General features: G+C 35.0%; 1 protein-coding gene across 1 annotated transcript; it reads left to right on the forward strand.

Annotated features, from left to right (window-relative positions):
- Positions 1-20,951: 20,951 nt before the first annotated feature.
- On the forward strand, positions 20,952-21,693 carry LOC129951573 (uncharacterized). The gene is made up of 2 exons (XM_056063800.1): positions 20,952-21,135; positions 21,190-21,693. Exons 1-2 carry the CDS (start codon positions 20,983-20,985, stop codon positions 21,691-21,693), a joined length of 657 nt encoding a protein of 218 aa, XP_055919775.1. The 5' UTR covers positions 20,952-20,982.
- The last annotated feature ends 6,122 nt before the right edge of the window (positions 21,694-27,815 follow it).

Genomic DNA, 27,815 nt, shown 5'->3' on the forward strand with positions numbered 1-27,815 from the left:
AGTATTGTCCTTCATTTTGTTTATAATTCCCATCCGACTTAATTTATATCTACGAACATACCTTTAAACAAACTCAGGTTCATCAAAAAACTGGTTCAACTACCTAATTACCCCTTTAATTTATTCCATCTTTAGTCTTAACGTTTAACAATAAATTAAAGTAAAGTAATTTAAAAATCATCCATCACAACAAAAGAAGAAGAAAAAACCAAAAAAAAAAAAATAAGTTTCTCCGCGTGAGCTGAGCATTCACTTTAAAATATGGGGCACACGGTTTTTTAAAAGTCGACAACAACGCCACCGCCGCCGCGCCGCCGCTGAGTGACATCTTTGATTGATTCACTTTCGGTCTTCATTTTGTTTTTATTTTTTAAACTTAGAGAGAAAAAAAATTAACAAAAAATAAAAATAAAATCAAAGTGGCAACATTTAAGTCAGATTAAAAATCTTAATATGGCGGCGGGGCGTATCTACATACGAACAACAAAAGTGTCTTCACCCCCTTAAACAAAGATCCAGTTATATTGTGTCTTATGAGTGGCAGCTTAGACCTTTCTAAAAGGCACTTGGATCGTAAAAATTTGTATACCTAGGAAAAAAATAAACTTGAATCTTTTTAAGTGTTTCTTAATTTTGCAAATACTTTTTCCTCTTTCTCTCTGACATAAGCTCCTCGCGCCAAACTTAGAGACTTTGTAGCTAACATTTCAAGCTCTTTTTCACCTGTTAACATTTTCAAGAGCTTGATGATGAACAATAATGGTCAATTCTCGTAAAAGAAATGCCAATAATCTTTTCCGCAGGCAAAACTAATGTTTGTATAATTATGCATGCGAATATATTTTATAAACTAAGCTATTAAAAATATTGTGAGGCTGAAGCTTGTGCTTTTAATGTTAGGGGGCCAGGCGAAAATCATTATTTTTGTTGTGCTTCATTTGAATATTAAATGCGATGAGATACCTATACTTTTGTCAATATCTATATTTTGATTTTGGCTGTTATGAAGTTTGTGACATGCGTCAGTTTGTAGTCAGACAATGAAATGAGAGAAACAAAAATAATAAAAAGAAAAGAATTTTTTATTTTTTTCGATGAATAACAAATTACTGACTTTTGTTTAGGAATATATGTGTCAACTTGTTGTCGTTAGCCTCAGGTGGATTTTTAGATTAAATATTTAATGACTTTTTTTAGTATCTGTCAATAAACAAGATATTTTGCTTTTGTAATAACTTTTTTTTCGTAGCAAGAAAAGCCAAAGTGTATTAATTTGTGTTTAAACTATTCTTCCAAATAAAGAGAATTTTTTAAATAAAAATATTGTTTTTTTTTGACAACTCTTTTGACGTTACGAAAGAGCAATGTTTATCGCAAAAACTGACGTATTTCAATCTAATGTATGCAAATATATGAGGTTTTCCATTGGCGAATTGAAAAATTAATTGTTTGTTCGTGTCAAATGGAAAACGATTGAATATCGATCTTTTTATTCCTTGAGTTTGTGTAATTTCTTCGTCTTGCTATTTTAATACATTTCAATTTGTTTTGACCTAAGGAATGCATGGGAGCTAAATTGTATGACACATTCAAACCAGAATTAAAATGAATATTTAATATGTTAACTCACAATGCACAAGAAAAGTCTAGTTCCACAAATCAAATACAAGATATCTATAGTTATAAAGTAACTAAAATAAAAGAGTTAAAAATTTTGCGATTTTAAAAGTATAGGGCTCGAATTCAACATCTGTCAAACTAATTTGTTAAACCAATTTATTTTTTAGTTGAAAGTTCGTCATTTTTAAATTGTTATAAACTACTATAAAAGTGGTGATTCTGTCACAGCCACATATCGTGCTTTAAGAGGAGATTACGGTTTACATAATCGTCGAACTATGCTTGCAATTGGCAAAATTGTGAAGAAATTTGAAGAGTCTGCAATTTAAAGATTGGGCGTCATCGTTTCGCCCGTAAATATCGCTGCTTTCAGTGAAAGTTCTACCGAAGACCCGAATTTGTCGATTCCTAGTCATGTCATTCTCAGGTAGTAGGACTGTCTTAATGACACATTATGGCATATTGATATCTCCACGACGAGAAATAAGGGCCAGGAATTGTCTCTTGCAATAAAGCCACACTTTTACACATTTCAAAAAGTCAATTTCAAACAAAAACACATTCAAATTATGAGAAACCAATTGACACTATTGTTAGGTTATAAAATTTGCATTTTGTTCTTTAAAACAGGAAAATTTTGTAAAAATATTTTGATAGTAACGAATTGAAGTGTGGTTGCTACGAACTGTCAAACTCTATGAGCGTTCCACATACCATCCACACTGCAACAAATAAATTGTTCGCGCTCAAATGAACCTCAAAATTATACCACTCTTGTTTTGTTTGTTGAAAAGAATAATTGTAAATTGACAATTCGTCGCTGTCTGCGAATAGAAATGAAGCTCTTGTAAAAGAAAAGTCAAAATATGCGAATATCCACAGTTCGTAGCTCATGTGGAACATGATTAAGTGAAAGTTTTGCCAATGACCCGAATGTGTCGATTTCCGTCGTTTTCAGGAATTATGACTGTCTTACGCCACAATATAGGTTATTTTGCATTTGGATCTACAGCGCATACAAGATCTTAAGCCAGCTGACCATTCACAACGTCGTAGATACGTGGAATGGATGCTTAAACAGACGGTGGACGGCGATTCTTCGAACTAAATTTTCTTCAGCGACGAAGCACATTTTTCACCCGGTGAGTAAGTTAATAAACAAAATATTCGTAAAGGCCATTACATCCACGAAAAGTCACTTTTTGGTCCGGAGGTATGATTGGCCCTCGCTTCTTCGAAAACGACATGCGATTGTCACCGTCAATTCAAAGCGTTATGGTCATATGATAACCGACTTACTTTTGTCTGCTATTGAAGAATACGACTTGGACGATATGTGGTTTCAAGAAGACGTTGCCACATGCCACACAACTAGAACGCATATGGCTGTATTGCAAAAGACATTTCCTGGCCACCTCATTTCTCATCGTAGCGATATCAACTTTCCACCAAGATTAGTCTATTTGACACCGCTGGACTTTTGTTTTTTGAGCTACGCGAAAGACCGTACTTATGCAGATAAATCCTTAATTCTTGAGCACTTAAAATTGAACATCTGTCAAGTTATGGTTGAGATACCACTCAAAAACTGTCAAAAATTAGTGGAAATTTAACTCAAAAGAATCGATGCTTGCAACAAATCGCGTGGTGGCTATTCAAATGATGTAGTGTTTAACACATAATGTCAACGTTCAAACTGACAAAAAATGAACTTAAAAAGTATTTAATATGTGTTTCATCTATTGAATAACTCAATTCGTTATGACAGTTAGAAGACGTCGATCAAAGCAGCTTTTGACATATGCTGAAACATATATGTATGTCATGGAAAAAGCAACAAATTCGCTTTAATTATCATTTTCAAAGAACAGATTATTAAACTTTAACGCCGAGCTGTCAAAAAAAGATCTGTTTCTTTTTTTAACTCAGGCACATCAGATGGATCAGGTTTTTAAACTTCCCGTAGGAAGTTATTGTAATGGGTCCGATTTGTCAAATTAAAAATTAAAAATTCCAGGTCCTTAGAGCCGAAATTAAAGATTTTTAGAAAGATGTTTTTCGTCGTCCATAGCTCAAGAACCAGAAGAGATATCGACTTCAAATAAATTGTGTAATACAGATAAAAAGGCAGAAAGATGCAAAAAGGGCTCTCAAGAAAATTACGTGGGTGGTCTTTTTACCCTATTAGTATAAAAAAAGGTAAACATTTTGGTTAACCCTAAATACGTAAGGAACAATGACCCTACAGCCTTGAATTAAATTTTATATTATATATTGTAAAGTGAGACAAAATCAGTATATTTTTGGAAACAAAATCCAATTAATGATTTCTTTTATTTGAGAAAAATCGAATTGATAGTTTTTTTACAAAAAATAAAAAACCTAAACAAAAATATTAATAAAAGTTGGTAAAAATTCAGTTTGGACTTAAATATCTTTTTAAAACTTTGAGATATTGGCTTTAAACTACTTTAACCTTTTAAAAAATATTGTTTTAAACAATCATTTTAATTTTGAGAAAAATCTAATTGAAAGTTTTTTTTACAAAAAAATAAAACCCTAAAAGAAAATTTAACAAAAGTTGCTAAAAATTTGTTTTCGACTCAAAAGCTTTTTAACGAAATTTGATTTTCAAACTAAGATATTTCATTATATGAAAAACATTGTTGGTAATTTATAATTTTTTTTAAGAATAATTCAACTTACAATTTTTTTAACTCAACACAAAAACCTACAAACTTTTAAGCAAGAGAAATCGACAGTCGGGATGGGAAGTTATCACTGTGGGTCGCATCCCAGCCTCTTTTATTTACATTGGCTTTTGAAACTGCAATTGGATAACCCTATAAATTATGAAAGTTAAAAAATGGTGTCAATCATAGCAGCTTTTGACACTTCAAAAAAATAAGCAGAAATACAGATGTCATGGAAAAAGCAACGGATCCGCTATTATTTTAATTTTCACAGAAAGGTTTAATCAAAAATTAACGCCAATAGGTTTTTCTTTTATTTAGTCTCAGAGCAGAGAACCGAGATGTTAAAAAAAGATCCGTTTTTTTGTAACTCAGGCACATCAAATGAATCCACCCCTGACAACAGTCCTCACACACAGGAATGGTTGAGAGTTGTCAGTCACTAGGCCCTAGTTATCAAACGGACTGTTGCGCCACTCAATTTATTTCTCAATTTATTTCTTTAAATCAGAGTTAACTTGGAGTATGCTTTTCGCACCAATTCCAAAACCGGGTTTTCTTCAATAAGTTTTCGAAAACCCGAAAATCGTTCTAACTAAAGGACATGGAAATGCAAGATACAAATTTTAGCCATATGGATTTACTTATTTGATTTGATTTTCAGGAAGACAAAGATCTATACGAGATCCAAAGGAACGCATGGGATCCCGTCATTGAGTGGTTTTACAAACGTCTCGATACGAACATACAAAAACTCCAAGTACCCTCCCACCGTCTCGGATATCCAAGTACTTCCTCTCACACAGGAAAGATGTTCTATATGGTATTCAATTTTTTGAAAATTCTTGAAGTGTAAACATTCTCCTAAGGACTTTTCGTTGCTGTCGACACCCTTAAGTCGATAATATTTTCCTGTGCTGTGATAGAGCAGCATATCAGCGCATACAAGGCTGTAACACTAGCTCGTCTTGAAGAAGAGTTTCAACTGAAGTTCTCGGGACAAATGGAATGGGCTCACGACATGAACAAACAACAACTACAAGCTCGCTTGGCTGCAGCTATCCTCTTTGTTCACTTCAACGAGTCCGAACAATTTACCAAGAAGAAGCTAATAGTCTAGAAGAAATATTAAAGAATCAGCAAAAACAAAAACTTTTACAATAAAAATTAATTTTATTTAAAACATTTTCTTCTTCTTTCACAACAAATTCAATCCAAAGTACTGAGATTATAACTATTGCTTTTGTTGGCCAAATGTGCCTTCAGAATCGCAATATATTGTGGCCGTCCGAGCAACTTATAGGAGGGGTTGAGAATATTTTGAACGATTTCGTGTAGGTCCTTATGGCCGATCAATTCTTAGTTCCAGATTCGTACCAAAATCACACTCATCCAGACCGATCACTAAATCTGTGATGATGGGCAATTTCTCCATGACTATCTCTTTGGCTTCTTCTTTTGAGGACTCGTCCAAAGCACTGAGGATCTTCTTGATGTTAACATCGCTTCCCATCAAGGGGCGATAGCCCACTGTTGTGGTTTTATTCACTGGAACAACGATACCTACATAGTGGAATGTTTTAGCGCAAATTGTCCTATTTCGTTGCGACTTAGCCTCCACCAGATATTTTCTTTCATACTTATTCTTCTTCACAAATGAACTTATCGCCTTTCTCATATCTCCCAAATCCTTATTATTAAACAGAGTTACCGGAAAGTCTTTCTCCAGGTAGTAAGCGAAAGCGTCGAACATATTTGTGGCGACGAGTTCGCATTATTTGGAAACGCCATTACGAACTATGAGCATGTCTTCCTCGTCCTTGGAGTCGTCACGCCAGTAGCCATAGTGAATCTAGGTTCCTCCCTTAACAAAGAGCGTTTGAAACTCTGGAGGATTATAAAAGAACAGCCAGTGCCGCAAATAGTCACCGACGTTGGCAAATTTTCCTTATTCTGCAAATAAAAAAAAAGCAATAATTCTTATTTTGTAAGGAAATTGTATAAATAATAATACTTAGCACGACCAAATTTATTTCAAAATGAAATATTTGTTTTGACAGCAGCCATCAGCTGTTTTTTTTTTAATTTGAGCGCTGATTTTTTCCATAGGCTTAGTTCAAACATAATAAAACTTGTTTTCTACGAAAACTTGTGGCTTACCAAAAATGTCTGGAAAAACTTAAGTTTTCGATGTTGGTTATCGTCCAAAACCGATAAATTCGCGAAAACCGTTTTTTTCGATTTGGTGTGAAAAGCCTATTAAGAGCTCAGAATAAATAACATGTTTCCTGTAACATGTACCAACAAATTTGGTCTAAAAATACTTCTCTAAAGTTATAATTGTTACGGTTTAGGTGTATCGACATTAAGTATGAGGTTATGTTTAAACTAGTTTTTGAAGTAACTATAACCAGGTGTTTTTTAAATATCAAACAAAAATTCCCAAGTAATTTAAAATAGAAACACTTATTTCAATATTTAGTTTCCGACTTTTTATATAAACTTTTCGACTTCCATATTGCTCTAATGATCTACCATTTATGGTGATAGTTTTATATGAATGTTAATTCCCAGTCAAAACATTCCTACCTGAAAGTATCCCAAATATAAAAAATATCAAAACATTTCAATCTGGATCAGGACACCTGTCATCACCATCATCATCGTCGTTGTCGGCGGCGACTAGAAACGACGCGACGGCAGAAGCCGCGGCGGATGGCGCTATAAGTTGTTTGCAAACAATCAAACACTAATTTGCCTTTCTAAAGAAATCAGCATCAGTTCAGTGCTGCAGGTACCTAACCTAAACTACCTTTTCTGTCAGCCTTAATCTCAAACTATACCAAAATATAATTCCCTGGATCACGTTCGGCGTCGTCGTCGTCGGTTGGGTGCCTTTTACAAATTTGTGTTATTCAAGCTTGACTCGTGCTTAACTCAAACAAAACCAAAACACAGAATAAAAACATAAATAGAAAGCAACTTGGAAATCGGGACAAGGAAAAGATGGCACCTAATTCAATATCAATTCCACCTTTCAGACGTACCTTACTCTATACCTCTCCAAACGGACTTGCTGTCGCAGTCGCTGTCGTAGTCGTAGTCGCTGACTTCCACCACCTCCAATTTATCCCTCGTTATTAGATAATTGAGCGGAATCACTTAATGAGCTCGTACAACAAGCCTAATCCGCGCGTTCATCAGCCTTGTACCATCAGTACCTTTATTGCTACCTGATATCTCTCAAGTCTCAAGTCTGAACAATACAATATTATATTCATCTCATCAGGATTACAGGTAACGATGAGTAAAGATCGTGTTACCGTGACTTCTTCTTCCAAAGCTATTTTTGTATATTTTAAACTGTTTGTTTCTGTAAGTTGATGTTGTTGTTGCTTTTTTTAATTTAATTTTTTAACTAGAGATGTTTCATGTTGTTGTTGTTTAAGGAAATTATTGTCCAAAATGTGTCTCCTTTCCCTTGATGATGATGATGATGAAAGTAGAAATGGAAAGATACTAATCAATGGCAACGAGAAGACGACGACGACGACTAAGACGACCAGAAAGAGAAGCGTTGAACTGGACATTGGACGCGGGTCAATTCGATGTAACAATGAGATTTACGTCGTCCATCGTCGGTCGGTCGTTGGTAAAAGTTGTATTTTCTGGTCCTGGACTTGGACTGGGCGAGGCTACGAAAAGATCTTAATGTACAAAACAATTTAGATGCCACAAAATAAAGAGTGAAAGGTCGTCAGCAGCATCCGCAACTTCAACATCGGAATCACAACCAAAAAAGAGTTGGGAAAATAAAATGAATTGCACAAGTCATCGAATTTTTCGATAAAGGGATTAATTTTTGTTTTATTATCCTGTCCTTATTGCAAAAGGCTCTGTTATGTTAGTCAGGGACGTATGTTGATAGGAAATTAAAAGGTGTTTCTAAGAGGTATATGACTTTGAAGTTGAACAAAACGGGGATAATTTATTAAAACAACAAAATAAATTCTGGTGTGCCCCAGGGCTCTGTTCTATCTCCAACACTCTTTCTGCAATTTCTAATCCAATAAATTATTTCGCTTTCGATACATTTCTCTTCATCGCATGTGGAACTGCAACGAAACAATATGATAAGCATATTAAATCTCTTAAAAACCGTGTGGAATGCTTCGAAAAGCCAATGCTGTCTTGTAGCGTTGAAGCGTTATCCATTGGTGGCACTTCCATCAATGAGACTTGACAGCTCGATATTCTCGGTATGTGTCACCATCCACGTCAAATTCGTGATGTCGCCAAAAATTCCGCAAAAGGTGTTTCGGTTTTCTAAATGCAAGAAATTTGTCTCCGCTTCTTAGCTGGCTGTTATCTTCCAGACTTTTATTACGTCCAAAGCTTGAGTATAACTTCAATCTCTGGACTGATGTTCCTGCACCTTACTTAATCCTTTTAAACAATATTTACGAATAACAGCAAACTAGAAGTCAACTAGGTGTAATTTTGTAAAAATGTAACTTATTATGTACGATCAATTGGGATCATTTATTTTGTAACTTAAATATTGAAGATATGTGTAACATATTTTAGTGAACTCTTTTTGATTGTTTCTACAAACCTATTCCATTGAAAAAGGCTCGAAATAACTTGAGTGTTCCACAATGGTTTGATTCTCACGTTAAAAACTTACAAACAAAAGGAACAAAGGAATAAAGTATAATCAAACAGGAACTGATATGATGACTACATTCGGAAAATTGAATTATACCTTAAAAAAAAATCCTGACAGTTTTTGGAAATTCCTTAATAGTAAGAAGAAAACATGTAGGTGCGAACATGTTTGCAAACTACTTCAAAGATGCTTTTGTATATTATAATACTATAATTTTCATAACATAATACCACTGTTATAAATTGCCCCCACATAAATTGTATCAATTTTTTATAATTCTATTAAGACACTCTCCTTAATCCATTTTAAAGAAATGTGCTTCGTAATTAGCATACCCGATATGTGTTCTTTTCAACACGTCTTTAAGTAACTCGTTGTTTCCTTTTATCTGGAAGAGCTCCTTCATAATACCAGTACACAAAAAAGGTCCTAAAAAAAGAAATAATGAACTACCGAGCTATTGCTAAACTTTCTGTTTAAGGGTTTTGACGAATAGAGGTGAAAGTCCTGTCTATAGCATCATAACATAGTTTGGTGTGTTCAATGGCAGACGAAATACTCTTTTCACGTATTGAGTTAGTAGTTTCTCCACGGTGAGAAAACTTTTACATCCCCCAACTTGGGCGCCGTATAAAAGAATGTTTTCCGCTGCAGCTTCAAATACTTTATATTTTATACTGTGTGCTATGCTGACGTTCATAAAAACTCTTTTCCATGCTATATTTATAGCTGTTTTTTTTTGCAGTTTTTCTACCAGATGATTTTCCATGTTTAAATTGCTCGAAAAGATGACGCCTAGGTATTTGTTGGCAACCAAATTCCATAAACAACAGTAATTGTAAATCTTGTTTATCATAAATTGGAGTGTTTCTGGGGAGTAAGCAAACAAGACTATACCATCCGCGAAGATCAATGCTTAAATACGTTATCCCACAAAGTCAACTCCTCCAGGAAGGAAGTCAATTAAATCATTTTTGAAGAGGGAAAAGAGGGAAGGACTCAGTGTACATCCCTGCCTCACTCCTGACGAAGTTGCAAACCAATGACAAAGTTCCGCTCCATTCCAAACTGCAGCCCGTGTTCCCCTGTACAACTCTTCGAGTATTAAGCCGAACTTTAACAAAAATCCCAAATTGTATAATTTGTAAAATAAGGCACTTTTGTTGATCGTGTCAAAAGCTGCTTTGAAATCAATGAAAAATACATACAATTTTTGACCCTGCATGCAAAAGCTTTCAGCAAGGCTCCTGAGGACAAAGATATTGTCGATTGTAGAGTATCCGGATCTAAAACCAGCTTGACACTCGTTTAGCACATTTTGCGTTGTAATCCTTCTTGTAAGTCGTTTCTGTAACATTGTTGTGAAGATCTTATATGTTGCATTTAGAAAAGAAATTCCTCGATAGGATCCTTTTTTATGTATCGGGAATATTACAGCATTCCTGAATTCATCTACCGGAAGATTCCCCTCAAAAACTTTATTAAAAATAGGATGGGATGCGACCCACACTGATAACTTCCAATCCCGTCTGTCGATTTGTCTTGCTTAACAGTTTTTGCATACTATTTTTTGTAGATATTATTTTTTATAACAAAACGGACTTTTGGATTTTTATATAAAAAATACTGCACATCGAAAACAATATTTTCTGTGAAATAAAATAAGTTTGAAGCCCATATTTTTAACTTTGAAAAGCTATTTGAGTCGAAAGTAAATTTTTACAAGGTTTTAGTATTGTTTTTTTTTTAAAGTCTTATTTTTTGTAAAAAAAAACTGTCAATTCGATTTTTTTCAAAATTTTATCGAATGTTGAAAATAATATTTCTTATAAGATAAAATTAGTTTGAAGCCAATATTTCAAATTTTTGAAAAGATATCTGAGTCGAAAATCAATTTTACCAACTTTTATAATTTTTTTTTAGGTTTTTATTTTTTGAAAAAAAATACTGTCCATTCGATTTTTTTTCAAAATTTGTCCAAATGTTGAAAACAATACTTCTTATAAGTAAAAATTAGTAAGAAGCTTTATCTCAAATTTTTAAAAAGACATTTGAGTCGAAAGTTTTTGTGTATTACTGGTTGTTTTCTATTTTATTCCCAAGCCAGTTTCCAAAAGTCCCTAGCGTTATTATAAGACAGCAATTTGCATGCTGGTTTTTCTTCATATATCAACTTTTTGGCTTTGCATAGCTCTTTAAATTTCTTATTGGCTTTTTCAACCATGCAAAAGAAATCTTCACAGCTTTTCGGCATTCTTGATTAAACCAAGGCTCATTTCCTGAATTCCATCCTTTTCCGCGAGGCTGCTAACATAAAAAAGTCTGGTTTTTGATGTGCTTGTAGTCTACCATCAAGTTGTTGTCTGTATGCTGAGGCTTGCGATATCTTCCAGTTAAGTCTGGGCAGTGTAGCAACCATATAGTTTAAGTTGGTTGAGGTCTTCTCCCACCTGCGTGCGCCACTGGGTTTGAAGACCTTCCGGGGTGGAGCATTGATGTCCATTCGACGTTGGACTTTAATTCTGTTAACAATGTCAAAGTCGCTCTACAGCCCGTACAGTTCGTCGTTGTATCTTCTCATCCACTCTCCAGACACAGTAGACAGGCCCAAAAATCACCTGAAGGATTTTTCTCTAAAAGCATTCTAAGACGCCCCCATCTTTCATTAACAGGGTTCAGGCCTCAGCGTCATTTAGCTGTCCAAATGAACGAAGAATCAGTAATCATGGCTCTATGGCTGTCACCATTTAATGGCCAACATCGTTTTTCAAGAAGTACGAGACAATTATTCCACCTACCTGCATAAAGCACGTGCAATGGTATCTCCACATACGATCGAGAATTATAATCGCTTTATGTTGAAATAACAAACAAAATTTATGGGGTTTTCCATGGGTAATAAAAATCAATTTATTTTTGATCTAGATCTGACATAGCACACATTCTGTTCTTGCATTCAGTAGGACAAAATAAATTGATTTATTTTTGATTTAAGATTTACTCTTTTTGCATCAATAAAAAATAAATAAATTAGGTGGCGCAACAGTCCATGAAGAACCAGGGCCTAGTGACTTGCAACTCTCGACCATTCCTGTGTGCGAGTAAATGGAGGAATGGAGGGGACTTACAGTTTATATGCCGAATCCGAACGGCTAATTTGAAAAAGCACTTTTCATGACAAGAATTACTCTTGGAGGATTTGTCAATTCCTCGCAAGAGGGAGTACCTGTGAAAAGAACTTTAGGTGGTACAGGCAGGGATCGAACCCAAGACTCCTTGCATGATAGTCCAACGCACTAACCATCACGCTACGGGTATTACTACTGCTTTTAGCATCAATACTAATACAATTACTAGCTATCAGCTTTACAGATACAAGTTTGTCTTTTTATTTGTAAAACACCCTGTATTTCTGGGGGAGGTCTCTATATGGATAAATAGCATAATTTGGCTGTCGATACACCTCTGATTAGTAGAAAATCGTTTAGAAAAAAATAATATAGAGCTTAAAAAAACTTTTTTTTAACTCTGTAACATAACAATTTAGTTGAGGGGTACATCGGACCCCATTGAATCCCAACACACTTGGTGTTTTTCTTTTATGTCCTAACCAAACAACAAGAATTGGCTTAAAGGAGACAATTACACTTGGATTTTTGTGTGTTATACTTTTTTTTCATTATTATTATTTTCTTCTTTCTTAAGCCTTTAAGTGGTGTTTCTGGTTTAGCTTTAGCGAGTCGTGAGGAGTTTCAAAAAAAAAATATTAAGGTAACTTTTAATGTCTGGTGCGTTGAAATTGTAATTTATTGAATTGATATCATGAAACTCACTGCATATCCCTTCAGTTTACATCCGCGTCTTCGTCTTCGGCCACGAGCGAATATAGGGTCTACTTACGCAGGCTTATAAAATTGTGCCTTATACACGTCTGGTTGTTGATGGGTTGATGTTTCTCATTTTTCTGAGAATCCATTTGGTTTTTATGTTGATTTGGGGGATTCAAATTAATTATGTTTACGATGAATTTGACTTGAAATGCAATTGCTTTGTTTTTTTTGTATGGCTCTGGAAAAATTTTTTGCATAACCATTAACCAAAAGCAACATACATATAATGTATTTTAGGTTTTTATTCATCAAGTAGGTTTCTTGAAACTAGTTTTAGTTTAGTTTCGAATGTTATTTAAATATGAAGTTCAACTTGAACATGAACTGAACATTGACTAAAATTAATTGATATGGAATTGAAATTAATTTAAAGTGATTTTGTAAATCTTAATTTTTGACACTGCAACGGCGAGGTTATGTTGATATTGAAATGTCAGCATTCACTATGTCCCCACACTGACATTCTACAAAATTTGTCTTTTAAAACTTGCCAACAATAATGGATGATGTTGGATGAGTGTACACAATCGGTATGTCGTACCATTTAGCTACATTTTAGGCTACATAACAATGTCAACCATTTAGCTAATAACAATAGTTTTCATTATTAAAATCAATCATTGAAATATTTTTTGACAGATGTCGGCTATAGTGATATGGCGGCTTCGATAGCAAAACTAACAAACTTATCTTTCTTAATACCGTTTCTAAACAAACAAAATTCAATGATGAAAACCAACGATATTAATCTCTTACAATTTCTTGTTTGAAGTTTTTTAACAATTCATCAGCAGATAGCTTGCTGAATAACTGCAAATGACAAGATCTTACAATTGATTTTGAGACACATGTTTGACAATTAATTGCAAGAAAACACAATATTTCTAACCATATAATTGGCAGATAATTTTGTTACAATTTACTGTCAAACAATTATATTACAATTACTATAAGAATTATTTTCTTATTACTTTTAGGACGCTTTTACTGAAAGATCTGATATTATGTTAAGACTCATTTATCGTGTACACTGAGCTTTAGTTCAGCTATTATAGGACAAAAACTTCCTATGGGAAGTTAATAAATAGCAAGATAAGCAATTGACAAAAGAAAAAGATAACTGCAAAAATGGCAGCCCATATAATTCTCAGGATATTTTTCATCACTAATTCTTACATTTGCAACTCTAATTCCTTGATCTTGGTCTTAAACCGTACCTTTCACTTGGCTCTATATCAATTAGTCGTAAGGTTTCAAAATTAAATGATATTGAGTATGATATCCTCTGCCAGAATTATACTTTTCAATATTTCGAAATGTTACTGCAATAAACTCACCGTTTTCATTGTGAATTTTAAAAATGTCAATGCGTTATCAAAGCAATAATCGTTTGTTTTTAGTAATGGCGTAGTTTACTTGCAAAATGTCAAAATATGACAACTTCAAATGTGACAGCTGCCAATATGAAACCACCCATCAGAAAATATTTACTTACAAGGTGGCGCTACAGTCCTCTGTGAACTAGGGCCTCACCCAACAAACTTCTCCATCTAGATCGGTCCCTAGCTAGATGTCTCCAGTTTCGAGCTCCAAATTGGGTGAGGTCCCTTTCAACTTGCGCGCCACCTGATCCGCGGTCTTCCTCCACTGCGCTGTCCTGTGGGTGTGGATTCGAAGACTTTCTGGGGTCTTATAAAGCTATACTTTGGTCCTTCGAGAGAGGACTTTTCCACTCAATTGCTTTCTTAGCCCAAAGAAACAGCGGTTAGCAAGAGTTATTCTGCGTTTGATCTCAGCGCTGGTGTGGTTTTTTGCGTTTACAGCGTAGCCTAGGTAGACGAAGTCCTTGACTACCTCAAAGTTACTTATGTCGATGGTGACGTTTTGACCAAGGCGTCGGTGTCAATGTCATCAGCATATGCTAGTAATTAAAAAAAATAGATTGGGTAGCGCAACAGTCCGTTTGAGAACTAGTGCCTAGTGACTGACAACTCTCAATTATTCCTGTGTGCGAGTAATGTTGTTAGTGATGGAAGGGACCTACAGTTTCACGCATCCGAACGGCAAATATGAAAAAGCACTTTTCAGGACAAGAATTACTCTTGGAGAATTTTTCAATTCTTCGCAAGAGGCAGTAACCGTGAAAAAAACTTTAGGTGTCATAGGCAGGGATCGAACCCAAGACCTCTTGCATGACAGTTCATCGCACTTACCATCATGCGACGGGTACTACTATGCTTGTAATTGGACAGACTTTTAAAAGATAGTGCCTTTAGTATTTACGTGGGAGCTCTGCACTATTCTTTCAAGTACGATGTTAAAAAAATCGCATGACAGCGCATCACCTTGTCTAAAGCCTTTTTTGACATCAAAAGGTTCTGTTAAGTCGTTTCAATCCTTTATGTAAAAGCGTGAAGTCTCCATGGTCATCCTGCACAAACGAGTGAGTTTGGCAGGGATGCCAAAACTATACATGGCCCAATACAGCTTGTCCCTGTAGATGCTGCCATATGCGGCTTTGAAATCGATGAACAGATGGTGGAGGTCGATAAGGTGTTCTTGGGTTTTTTTCAGGATCTGTTGTAATGTGAATATTTAATTGACTGTGGACTTTCCTGGTCTAAAACCACACTTATAAGGACCTATCAGGTTGTTGACGATGTTGACTATAATGAGGTTCCATTCATCGGGTATGAATTCCTCCGACCATATCTTACAGATAAGTTGGTGCATGCTAATAACCAAATTTTCTCCATCTGCTTTATAGAGCTCGGCATTCAAGCCATCTGCTCCAGCGGCTTTATTAGACTTCAGCTTAGATATGGTAATCTTTAGTTCGTCTTAGTCGGGAGGACGGGATTGTTGGCTTTCGTCGTCTATGTTGAATGGATCATCCGCCCTGACAGTGGAATTCGGTTCGTCGTCGCCGTTATACAATCTGCAGAAGTGGTCCTCCTCAGCATTGATTGCGGTTTCACTATGAATTTTCCACTTTCGTCTTTGCAGCCTTCGGTTCTAATTGTATGTACCTGTGAATTTCGTTTCACCTGTTCATAAATCTTTCGAACTTCATTCCTGCTTTTAAACCTCTCAATATCTTCGACCGCACGTTTCTCATCCTTTCTCTTTTTCCTTCTAAGAAGTTGGTGTTTCTCTCGCCTCCTCTGCTCGTAGAGCTCATGAGCAGCTCTCTTTTTATGCAGCACCCCTTTGCGTGCCTGTTGTTTGGCGGCATTTAACTGACAACTTTCCTCACCAAACCAGGGGTTCCTTGTTGGTGGATGCTTGAAACCCAGCACGTCAGAGGCGGCTTCTCTGATGCATCTTGGCAATGTTGCCACTGGTTTTCGATACATTGTGTCGGCGGTCGGGAAAGGGTTTGGCGATCTCTTGCGATTGTAGCCGTTCGACGTTGTACCTTCACCCAGTATTTCCCTATTTTGCCTTGGATCTGGAAATCCGAAGTGCTTCTTTGGCTACAACGAGGTAGTGGTCAGAGTTGATGTTAGCTTCTCGGAAAATTCGTACATCCATGATGCTGGAAACGTGTCTGGCGTCGATCGCAATATGGTCAATCTGGTTGACGGTAGATTGTTCTGGAGAAGTCCAAGTTCCTTTATGGATGTTGAGGTGTGGAAAACGCGTACTCGCTACCATGAAGCTTCGCCCCGCAGAAAAATGTATGAGCCTGAATCCGTTGTCGGAAATGTTGGCGTGAAGGCTGTTTTTCCCGATTATTCCACAAAAGATGTTTTCTCTACCTAGCTTGGTATTAAAATCGCCCAGGACAGTTTTAATATCTTAGCTAGGACTCTGATCATATGTTTTGTCTAAGAGCTCTTCTGTTGGGGCGTGTGCGGATATTAGGCTAATGTTGTCGAATTTAGCCTTGATGCGGATGGCCATGAGGAGCTCGCTGATATACCCATAGCTCAAGACTTGTCGGCTCAGTCTGGCTCTAATGACAAAGCCGCATCCAAATAAGCGCTGTTGGTTTTCTCGGTAGCAGTCACTATAGTAAATATAGCAGTTTTTCATCCTCTTTTTGCCGGTCCATCCCATCGTATTTCCTGGATGGCGGTGATGTCTGCTTTATAGCAGTCTAGGGCATCCACTAATTCTTCGGCTGCACGTAGTGTGTTAAGGGACCTAACATTCCACATGCATATCCGCAGTTCGTTGTCCTTAATTCGTTTACATGGGTTGTCAACAGTAAATCCGTCCGTATCCGAGGCTATAGTTGGTGCTTCGCAACTAGGAGATTTTTACGTGGTCAGAAAGTCACCCCGATAGGCCTGTACTCCGAATAAGTAGTTCAGCCTTACTGGAACTGTACACGCCACCGTTGAATCCATCTCGGGAAGTGCCTTAGTGGAAACACCTCTCCCCCCTCTCTCGTTTGCTGCCCCCAACAATTTTCCACTGGGGTTGGACCCCAATCTCCAATTGAGGTAGTAGGCACCTGATATTTACCACGGGGAGGTGAGAGTAGGAGTTGATAGACAGAGGTTGGTTTATAGAAAAACTTCTGGACGCTTGTGTCCTCTTGAATGCACATGGAAAATGCTTTATGCTAAAATTGTACCAGATAAGAGGAATTTTCTCTAAAGCACCTTTCACTGTGATAATTAAAGTTTTTGATATATCTAAAACTTCATTAATATCCTCAATTTGTATGAAATTGAAAACATAATTTCCCGATAGTGAAAATATAATGTTTTTTTTTTTTTGGAAACCATTTCAACATCATAACAGCTTTGTTGTAATCGAAACCTTCCTGGTCTTACAATAAAATGATTGTAATAGATTGTGGTTTTTTTTCCAACGAGGTTAACGTTTAATTACCAGACCATCGAACTTGCAACCAATTTAAAAATATTGCAATTCCTATACATCTGTTTCAAAATGGCACTTGTATAAATAAACACATCCCTAATTAATTACTTTATTCATTAAAGGTTAATTTATTTACCTACTTATTCTCTAAGGAGTAGGTTATGGCTTCGTAAAAACACAATATTAATACTGAGTCCAGTTGATATTTTGCAAGTGAAACTTGCTACAATTTCAATTCTCATTTATTGATTTTGCTTAATGGAATACAAATTTCATTTCAGGATGACTTATGGAAAAATGTCTCCACTAGCCATGTCATTAAAAATAAATATATTTTTTTGTTGGAAATTTGTTCCAAAATCAATACATTTTGTAAATTTATTTTGCATTTACTAATTGAAAATCAATGGAGGTCTGAAAATACTAACATAATTTTTGTATCTGTTTAAAATAATCGTTGAATTTTGGTCAATTAAGATCACTCTTCAAAAACTTTAGTTTCGAATATTCGACTATGTCTGGTGCTTTATTTAATATTTAAAAAATCAAACCCGGAAACTTAATTCAATTAAATTTAAAAGATCTGGAATAATCCTACAATGCCGAAACAACAAAATTTCCATCAAGTCTTGAAAAACATTAGCATCGAGACTGACTTAAGTCAAAACAACCACAAAGCGGGTAAATAATGTCTCTATAACCGCTATTGATTTTATTTCTTATTCTTTTTTTCAATTCTATACTCGTATAAATATTGTTTTCTTTATAAAGCTTAAATATATTGCAATATAACGAACTTCAATTTTGTATTAACAGGTGAATTCCATTGTACGTAGGTCGTAGATATACGAATGTCATGTTTTGATCTATTTTTCAAAAATGATCACAAGCCAGAAATAATTTTTTTCAGGGAATAACACCTTTTTAAAAAAAACATAAGAAAATATGTACGATTATAAGAAAATGAAAAAAAAAAACAAAGTACATATATTTTAAAACATTTACAAAGATGGTGTTAGGCTTTAAAGTTGTTTGGATAACATTGCTAGTAAAAATGTCTACGGTTCTATATTTCGGTGAAACACGAGAATTTTATTTACTCAATTGGGCTCTAATTTTGGAAAGTTTATATTGAATACAACAACAAAACATAAAGCATATAGTGCTAGAAATTTCATAAGATTCAGTTAATATTTGTTATAAGAAAAAAGAGGTTGAGCGTTAAGAATGTGATTGGTTAACTGTTTTTTGTATGCAAAGTAACCATAACCTTGAAATGTGCATTTGGTTTGAAATTGATTTCATAAAAAGAATTTAAAAACAAATAAACCGTTTTTAAAAATCTTAACTTCTTTTAGAAGGTCTGAGTGTCTAAGCTTTGAAAAACCTAGTTTTTTTTTTATCAAAGCGATGTTAATTTAAACCTGAGGGGTTTCTTCTTTAGTAAATATTGGATTTAATTAACAAAATAATTGTTTTTTCATTAAGATTGGAATACGATAGAAAAATGATTTAATTTTTTCTAACTGCTTCAATGTTTAAAAGGAAAAAATAAAGTGCAAAAGCCAAGTTAATTTATTTTGCCCAATAAACACACAAAAAGTTGACAGTTTTGAGACTTACTTTTCTTTCGAAATAATCTGCATTTGTTTATTGGAATCAATCGTAAACAACTTCGAATGCAAATTTGACAGCTGCAATCAAAAACAGTTATACCAATATAACAGAAATACATTTTTTTCAATGTGTTCTGTTCGCCATACAAAAATAATTTGATGTTATAATGAAAGATATTAACTTTTAACTATGAACTACCTCGAAGTTATAGCTGTCCATGGTGACGTTTTGTTCAAGACGTCGTTGTTCAATGTCATTTTTTTATGACAGCATTTACTTGGTTTTGCCCTCATTGTATTGATCACTTAATCCAATTTTTTCCGCTTCTGTCACAATACTCAAAAACGCTCCACTGACATCACGCTTTGATCTTCCAATTATGCCAATATCATCTGCGTATCCGAGTTATTGGATGTAACTTTGGAAGATTGTGCCTCTAGTGTTGACGGTTTTAAAGAAGTCGCACCTTTTTTGACATGTTCTCCATCATCATTCTGCAGAAACAGATAAGTTTGACAGTGAGTTCAAAAAACTGATATTGCTCTGTAGACCTCTGATCGCCACAAACCATGAGTTTGACATGACCCTAATGCCAAAGCCCATCGCTTTTGGAAGGAAGTGGTCTTGGAAGCCTCCAATGATTCACCAAAGGCCTTCAGGATTCTCGCCACTACTCCCTTCTCTGTGTTGGCCGCAGGAGATACTGCAACAGGCCTTGACGCCAAACTGCCGCCCGGTCTTAAAGAGATACCGGTCTCATTTTTTTTTCTTTTTTGTTGTTTATATTTTGTCCCACGAGTTGCGAAGAAATAGAAGTCTGTCTATACAGAGATTTGCGTTATACAGAAAAGGCTAGTTAATCCGGAGGTCGCCAGGTATCCGGATACTCAGTTAGTGAGCTATTTTTGAATTGGGTCCCCGCAATATATTTTTCCTCTGTTGGGGCATGCGCGCATATTGGGCTTATGTTCGCGAATTTAGCCTTGATGCGTATTGTTAAACTCAAGACTTTTTTCAAGAGACTTGTTCCATCAACAAATCCACACCCAAATAGACGTGTTGTTCCTTTGTTCTTGGTAGCCATCGCCGTAGTATACATCGCAGTCTTTTAGTTTGCCTTTCTGACGTATGGCTGTTTCGTTAACTTTTCTTACTCCAATGCTCGTTGTCCTTATTTCGTGTGCCTGGTTTGTCATCAGTAAATACGCAAGTAGGATATTTTAACGTGGTCAGGAATGCACCGTTGATTCCAACTCTGGGGCCTTACTACGGAACTCGATTCTAAAGTAAAACTGTTCGAATTCGCAAAATCGGAACTCTGTAATTCTATAAGCAAGTTCTGAAAACGAAACTCGAACAGCTCTAGTACTGCCAAGTGTTTTTTTTTTTGAACAAATTTGGTACTACGTTTGGCTAAAGTTATTGTCAAAATCTTGCGAATTCGGATTTTCGGAAATAATCGTTCTACATCAAATGTGCTTGCGAAAAGTTCTAACGAGGAAGTTTTTTTTCAGAATGTAAGTAAATAAAAGTTATAAATTAATAATTCTCAAATATTTCATAAACATAGTAATATGTACATTTGTATAATTTATATGTTTTCTGTTCCAGGGCATCATATAAAATTCGAAAGACTAAAGTGTCGCAGTTTGAGGTAATGGTCAATTATATGACCCAGCACCCAGACTTGTCCAAGGGTTATTTAAAAACACAAGAAGCAAGACAAAAATCAAATCATTTATGGACCAATCTGTCAAACGATTTGAATGCTGAAGGTCCACCGCAGCGTGATGCAGAGGGATGGAAAAAGGTAAACAATGTTTCAATATTGACCAATTCTTTAATATTTTTTTTGATTCATTAGGTCTGGGCCGATTTTAAGGTTCATACCAAAGCCAAACTAAGAAAAAATAAAATAAATTTGTCTGGAACTGGTGGTGGTCCCCCGAAACATCATCCACTTACTCCACTGGAAGAGAAAGTCAGTGAGTTGCTAGACTTAGGTGAAGCAATCGATGGGATGAATGGATCCCTTAGTTTCGGGTTGCAAGACACCAGTATGAGCTGCAGCCGTCAAGATCATGAAGAAGCGGAAATGTTTGAGGTTATTGCTGAAACGGAAACAAACGACAACATTACCCAAAAGGAAAACCTACCACATCCACGAAAAACACCAAAAAAAAGACAGTCGCTCCTCGAGAAGCAAGTTGAGCATCAAATACTTTACCAAACCAATTCCACCGATGCTCTGAAGGAGATTAATGCAAATTTAAAAGGAATTTTAAAATACAAGAAAAGAACTGAACTGGCGCAAATTTTCCTAGCTCGCTGCGAATTAGCCTCCACCAGAGATTTCCTTTCATACTAATTCTCCTCTACAAATTAACTTATCGCCATTCTCATATCACCCAAACCCTTGTGATTGAACGGAGTTAAAGGAAAGTCTTTCTCCAGGTAGTAAGCGAAAGCTTCGAATATATGTATATGTGGCAACAAGTTGGAAGACGCATCCCTTGTAAAAGTCATTACGAACTATTTTATTTTTATTTTTTATTTTATTTATTTTATTTTGAACGCTTAGTAACTGTAAGATACAATATCTTATAAGGTAGTAACAAGCTTATAAATGAGAATGACAATGTAATTATTATAATTAAATGACATTACAATTATTTATATTATGATTATTATTATAATATGAAAAGTTTAATAACTTTCTATACGGTCTATGTAAGTATGTAATATAATTTTAAATTGAAAAGTAATTTATTAAGTCCTTTTTAAGTCTTGTTGTGTTTTGATTTTCTTTAATAAAGCGTGGAAGGGAGTTCCAGAGGCGAACTGAATTTACAAAAAATTGACGCTCAGAAGTTAAGCATGTATAGCGAGGGTGAACTAGTTGACGAGTCCTGTTAGAGGTGGGGAAACATATTCTGTCAAAACAATATTGTGGTTGTTGTGTGTGCAATATATCGGAGAGGAGGATTAAACAACGAAGTTTTACATAATTTTCCAAGGGCATATTTAATAACAGGGAAGAATAATTAGATATTCTGTCATACCTACGTAAACCAAAAGCATAGCGAACGATATTATTACTATCATATCTACAGTTGCAATATAACTCACATCCATAAATCAAAATAGGTATAAGCAAGGTCTTTGCTAGCAGTATTCGTGTTTTTACTTGCGTAAAATACTGGGTTACCCAAAGTGTACGTAGAGCACCATACATTTTGCCGTTTATGTGATCGTCCCAAGTCAAATATCGATTAAATGTAACGCCAAGGTTCTTTGCAGTCTGTACGTATACGATTGGACCATTACTTAACATAATTTGAGGAAAGTAAACAAGATCTAAGTTCTTTCTCGAGATAACTAAGCATTTAGATTTCTTCGGATTCAAAAAAAGACCATTTAAATGGGACCAATTTAAAATTTTCTCAAGGTCCTCATTGACATTGGAGACTCCATTGTCAATAAGTCCGAGAGGGCAGCTTAGATATAGTTGTACGTCATCGGCATACAAGTGGCAGGAACTATTATCGATCAAAGATGGTAGTTCATTTACATACATTGAGAATAGTAAAGGACCCAGTATCGATCCTTGAGGAACTCCAGATAACGTTGGTAGAAAATTGGACAAACTGTCACCAGCTTGGACTGCTTGCTTTCTATTGTTTAAATATGAATATATGAGCTTTGTGGCGCCTGTTGAGAAATTAAACTGCTGCATAAGCTTGTTACAAAGTATGACATGATTAACTGTGTCAAATGCCTTGGAGAAATCAAGTAAAACCAAAAAAGTTACATCATCCTTATCCAACGATTGCCTTATGTCTTCAGTTACGTTCAAAAGCGCAGTTATACAACTGTGCTTTTTGCGGAAACCAGATTGTTGCGAGGTAAGCATGGAGTTAGTCGTAAGAAAAGCGTTGATTTGTTTCTGCAAAATTTTCTCAAAAACTTTAGATAAATAAGAAAGAATTGAAATAGGTCTGAATTCGGTTCCTTTAGCATTTTTAGGAAGTGGTAAGATTTTTGCCACCTTCCAAATGTCAGGATAAACTCCAGACATTAAAATGGAGTTAAATGTAAACGTGATGTAGGGCAGCAAAAATGGCAGAATCATTTTTATAAATTTTGGATCAATTCCGTCTAGACCAATAGCATTAGACTTGATTGAGAGTAAGCTTTCTACAACATCAGTAGAATCTACTGCTCGAAAACCGAAACCAGGATGATCTGAGTCTTCCGCAAACGAGACACCCCCAGAAGTGATTGGCAAAGGCGAAAGTGACGGTCGTGAGGCAAATGCTTCGTTAAGTGTGTTTACATCAAGACCTACAGCAGTCGCATTTCTCAACTTTCCAATGCCAACGTTTCGCAAGTTTCTCCATAGTTGTCGCCCATTCAGTGAAACATTTAAATGCTTAGAGAAAATTTGAGATTTAGCTGTACGAATTTCTGCAATAACTCTGTTCCGAAGAGAACAAAATGCGAGTCGTAACTCGGGCAATCGATACCGCTTCCAATTATTAAATGCATGATCCCGTTTTTGCATTAACGATCTTATATTATTTGTAAACCAGGGCTTATCATTTTGTTTCAAAATTTTTGTTTTCAAGGGAACATGAGTGTCGTAGAGAAGATTTATCTTGTTCGTTAAGAATTGAACTTGTTCATTGGAAGAAGGCATGTAAAAAATGTTATCCCAATTGATGGCTCTTGTATCTTCCTCCAAGTGCAGAACATTAATATTCTTAAAATCACGATATGAAATCTGTTTGACGGCATATATAAGATTAAACTTTATTGTCAAAAATATTAAGTCATGCCTTGAAAAAGCCGGTGCGGAAAGTTGATCATACAAAACCACATCCCTAATCTCACTAACCAAAAATAAGTCAAGCAGTGTCGCGCCCCCGTCAAAGAAGTGAGTCGGAGTCACAGTATTAACTGGGCTAAGATTGAGTGCACGCATGTTATGAATTAAAATGTTTGGGCTTAGTAGATTGCAATTAAAATCTCCACATAAAACTATATTTGGAAAGCCCAGAGAGATTTCTTCTAAAAGTTCAGAAAATTGTGAAAGTTCTATATGCTTATTTGGCCTATAAATTGCTCCTAAAAGTAGATTGCTTTCGCTTCCAAAAACCTCAACGAATAAATATTCAATAGGACTACCTCTCTCAGAAGAAAACTTTAGTTTAGATTTTATGGAAGATTTTATATATATTGCCACACCACCACCAACACGATCTGCTCTATTGTTCCTAAAAATGCGGTAGCCCCCAACAAAACACAACTCGTCACCAATATCATCTCTTAACCATGTTTCAGTAACACAAATAACATCTACATCTGAATTAATAAAAATGTCACGAAACTCGTCAATTTTCGGTAACAAACTTTGAGCATTTATATGACAAACCCTAAGACCACATTTCTGCTTACTCAGGACCCTAACCATAGAATGCAAATTACTTGAGTTATTCATTATACACAACAAAACTGTAAAAAAGAAAATTCAAATAAATAGACCGACAAAAGTTTATGAAGAAAATTTGAAATTAAATTAAAATAAGAAATATTATTATAAATTTAAAAAGCAAAGTGTTTTAATAATAAGGAAATTCAACATAGACAATTCAAAATAAAGGAAAATAATATAAAAATTTAAATAACAATGTTCGAAAATAGTTTGGTTTGTTAAAGCTGCAATCATGTTTGGAGGCTGGCAATGCTATTCAATTCACCAATGTTCTCAACTGGTGCATCATTTGAGTGACGTTTAATATATACCAATCCACGCATTGTAAACACGGAGAAAAGTTGTTTTTGTTTCTTAAGATGTAGTGCGGCATGGAGAATGTTATTATTTTTTTTTGTCAGACATTCGCGTAAGTACACAGTCGTTTCAGAATCTAGTCCGAAATTACTCAAATTTAATTGCTTTTTATGTTGCTTTCGGTAACGTGCAATAGATGTCAAAATAAAGTTTCTATCGTATGCGGACTGAAATTTTAGAATTATCGAAGAGTTGACGTTTTGTGAAGTGCGTATTCGAAACGAGTTAATTAATTTTGGTGGTAGAATATTTAAGTCGTGGCATAAGTGATTGATATACGTTTTGATGTTTTCATTTTCTAAATATGGTATTCCGAAAAGAACAGCATCACACGAAACGTTTTTATTATCAATATTTTCTTGCGTTAATTTTATTTGGGCTAGTCTTCCTCGTCCTCGCTTAACAAAGGGCATTTGAAACTCTGGAGGATCGACGTTGGAAAATGTTCCATATTCTGTTAATAAAAAAACAAAAAGCAATAATTCTTATTGTTATATATTAAAATTCTAGTACATTATTATTATACTCGATGTAAGCAGGGTTTAAGTATAACAAAACATCTAAATATTAATATTATGTTCTTATTATAACTTGACTAAATAAATCACTTCCTGTTTGAATTGCAAAGTTATCACAAGTCTTTTTATATAATCCACGAACATCTTTTAAAACATAATACTTATTTTGTAAGGAAATTGTATAAATAATAATACTTACCGCGACCAAATTTATTTCAAAATGTTTTGACAACAGCCATCAGCTGTTTTGCTTACATTAATTTGAGCGCTGAATATTTCGAAAGGTTTGTTTGTTTAGTTCAACTTTGAATTGCAACTAGTTTTCGAGAGGTTTTATACAATACTTGTGGTTTACGAAAACTATTGGTTTACCAAAAATGTATAAGAAAACTTGAGTTTCGATGTAGGTTTTCGGCGAAAACCGGGTTTTGGGTTTGTTGTGAAAAGCCTATAAGTGAAAGATAAATAAATTGAAGTCGTCATAGTCAGTGAAGGATTTAAATCTTATTGATTAACACATGTTCCGTATTTGGTTTAAATACTTTTTATGGCTGAAACACATACACGCTTCAGCTTCGGCTTCGTCTGCGTTACGTTAGGCCTGCTTCGAGGTTGCTTTGAATGACATTTGTATTATTTCATCCCTCCAAAGAGCAAATATTTTGTTTGTTGACATTTTTTTACAGCTGATGAGCTGTCAGACAAAGCAAATGTTCAGATAATTGAACTAGAGCTTCCGTTTGGAGTCACATTACGTTACATTACGTTCTTTTCCTTACGATTGTCAAACGAAACGTGAGGTCGAAGCTCCATTGTGATAGCATGCATTGAATTCCTATGGCTGAACTCGTAAACGTCAGGCGAAGCCGAAGCTGAAGCGTGTTTGTGTTTTAGCCATTAGAGTGTCATTTTTAAATGTTTAGGGTCACCGGACCATTTCAACTAAATATTGGCAAAATTGCCTTCTCGGGCCATTTCGGCAACCCTGTAGACAGAGGTAGGTTTTGCGAAAAACCTATTAACGCTTGTGTCCTCTTGAATACACATATCTACCATTTGAACAACAAAAACAATTGGAAGTGTTAACTGAAATTGAAAACAAATGCTTGAAAAACAGATTGATACTACGCCCTATAGAAACATATAATACCATTTTATTACTGTTAAAATAATTTTATGAAGAAGCGAAGTAAATAATTTGTATCAAACAAGAAGTTGTGAAGTCCAATATTCACCATAAACACGCCAATATTATTCTCAATGTCAAACTTTTATAATGTTGACCAATATTATAAAGTATATATTATAATATACATAAATTTCGACTCACAGAATATATAAGCTACTATTACCAAAGCTAATATTTTATTTAATACTAAAATCAAATATACACACATTTATTTTGTATAAATTTGAATTTTAAATTCAAAATGCGCATCATCAGATTTAATATGCGTGACTTTTTATTCAATCCTATAATCATAATATTATAGAAAGACTTGCAGACAAATCAGATCCCTAATTTACATACCCGCACATAATACGACTTAACTTATAGTTGGCTTTCATTCTTTTAAAATCTTCTTAAAGGGTTTCAAAGTTACAATTTATTCCAAAAAGTTATAGAAACAACAAGTGGCTCCCTACATAAATGTACATCCATAGCAAATTAGACTTAAGGAATGTTGTTGATGGGAGTTTTTCGCTGTGACCTGGCAACACTGTCTCTTGTGACAGTTTTAAAAAATGACAGATGCAATAACATTTTCAATATTTGGTCTACATGATTATGATTGTGCTGTTATCATTTTTAATACAGCTCTTATGTCAAAAATGATATCTTCATAAATTGTTTGATCTTAAAGTTGAATAACGATAAAAATAAAATACCCTTTACGTCTTTCACTGATGTATAGAAGATGGATATAAAATCTGAACTACCAATCAGCCAAATAATTTGTTTAAACAAGTAAAACCAGTCGCTGCCGGCCGGGCCGGGTCTTGAACAACTTTTTTTTCGTTGTTAAAAAGCCACCACCACCTCCGCCACCGTTCATGGTTTCTGTTTCTCACATCTCCGCCGAATTGTTAACTTTTCTCCGAACGAAAAACAACAAATTA

This window comes from Eupeodes corollae, chromosome 1, assembly GCF_945859685.1.
Source record: "Eupeodes corollae chromosome 1, idEupCoro1.1, whole genome shotgun sequence".
In the NCBI taxonomy this organism is placed as follows: Eukaryota; Metazoa; Arthropoda; class Insecta; order Diptera; family Syrphidae; genus Eupeodes; species Eupeodes corollae.

Coding starts and splice junctions, on each gene's coding strand:
- LOC129951573 (XM_056063800.1), top strand. CDS start 20,983: ATGGTCAATTATATGACCCAGCACCCAGACTTGTCCAAGGGTTATTTA. Junction 21,136..21,189: donor ATGCAGAGGGATGGAAAAAG/GTAAACAATGTT, acceptor TTGATTCATTAG/GTCTGGGCCGATTTTAAGGT.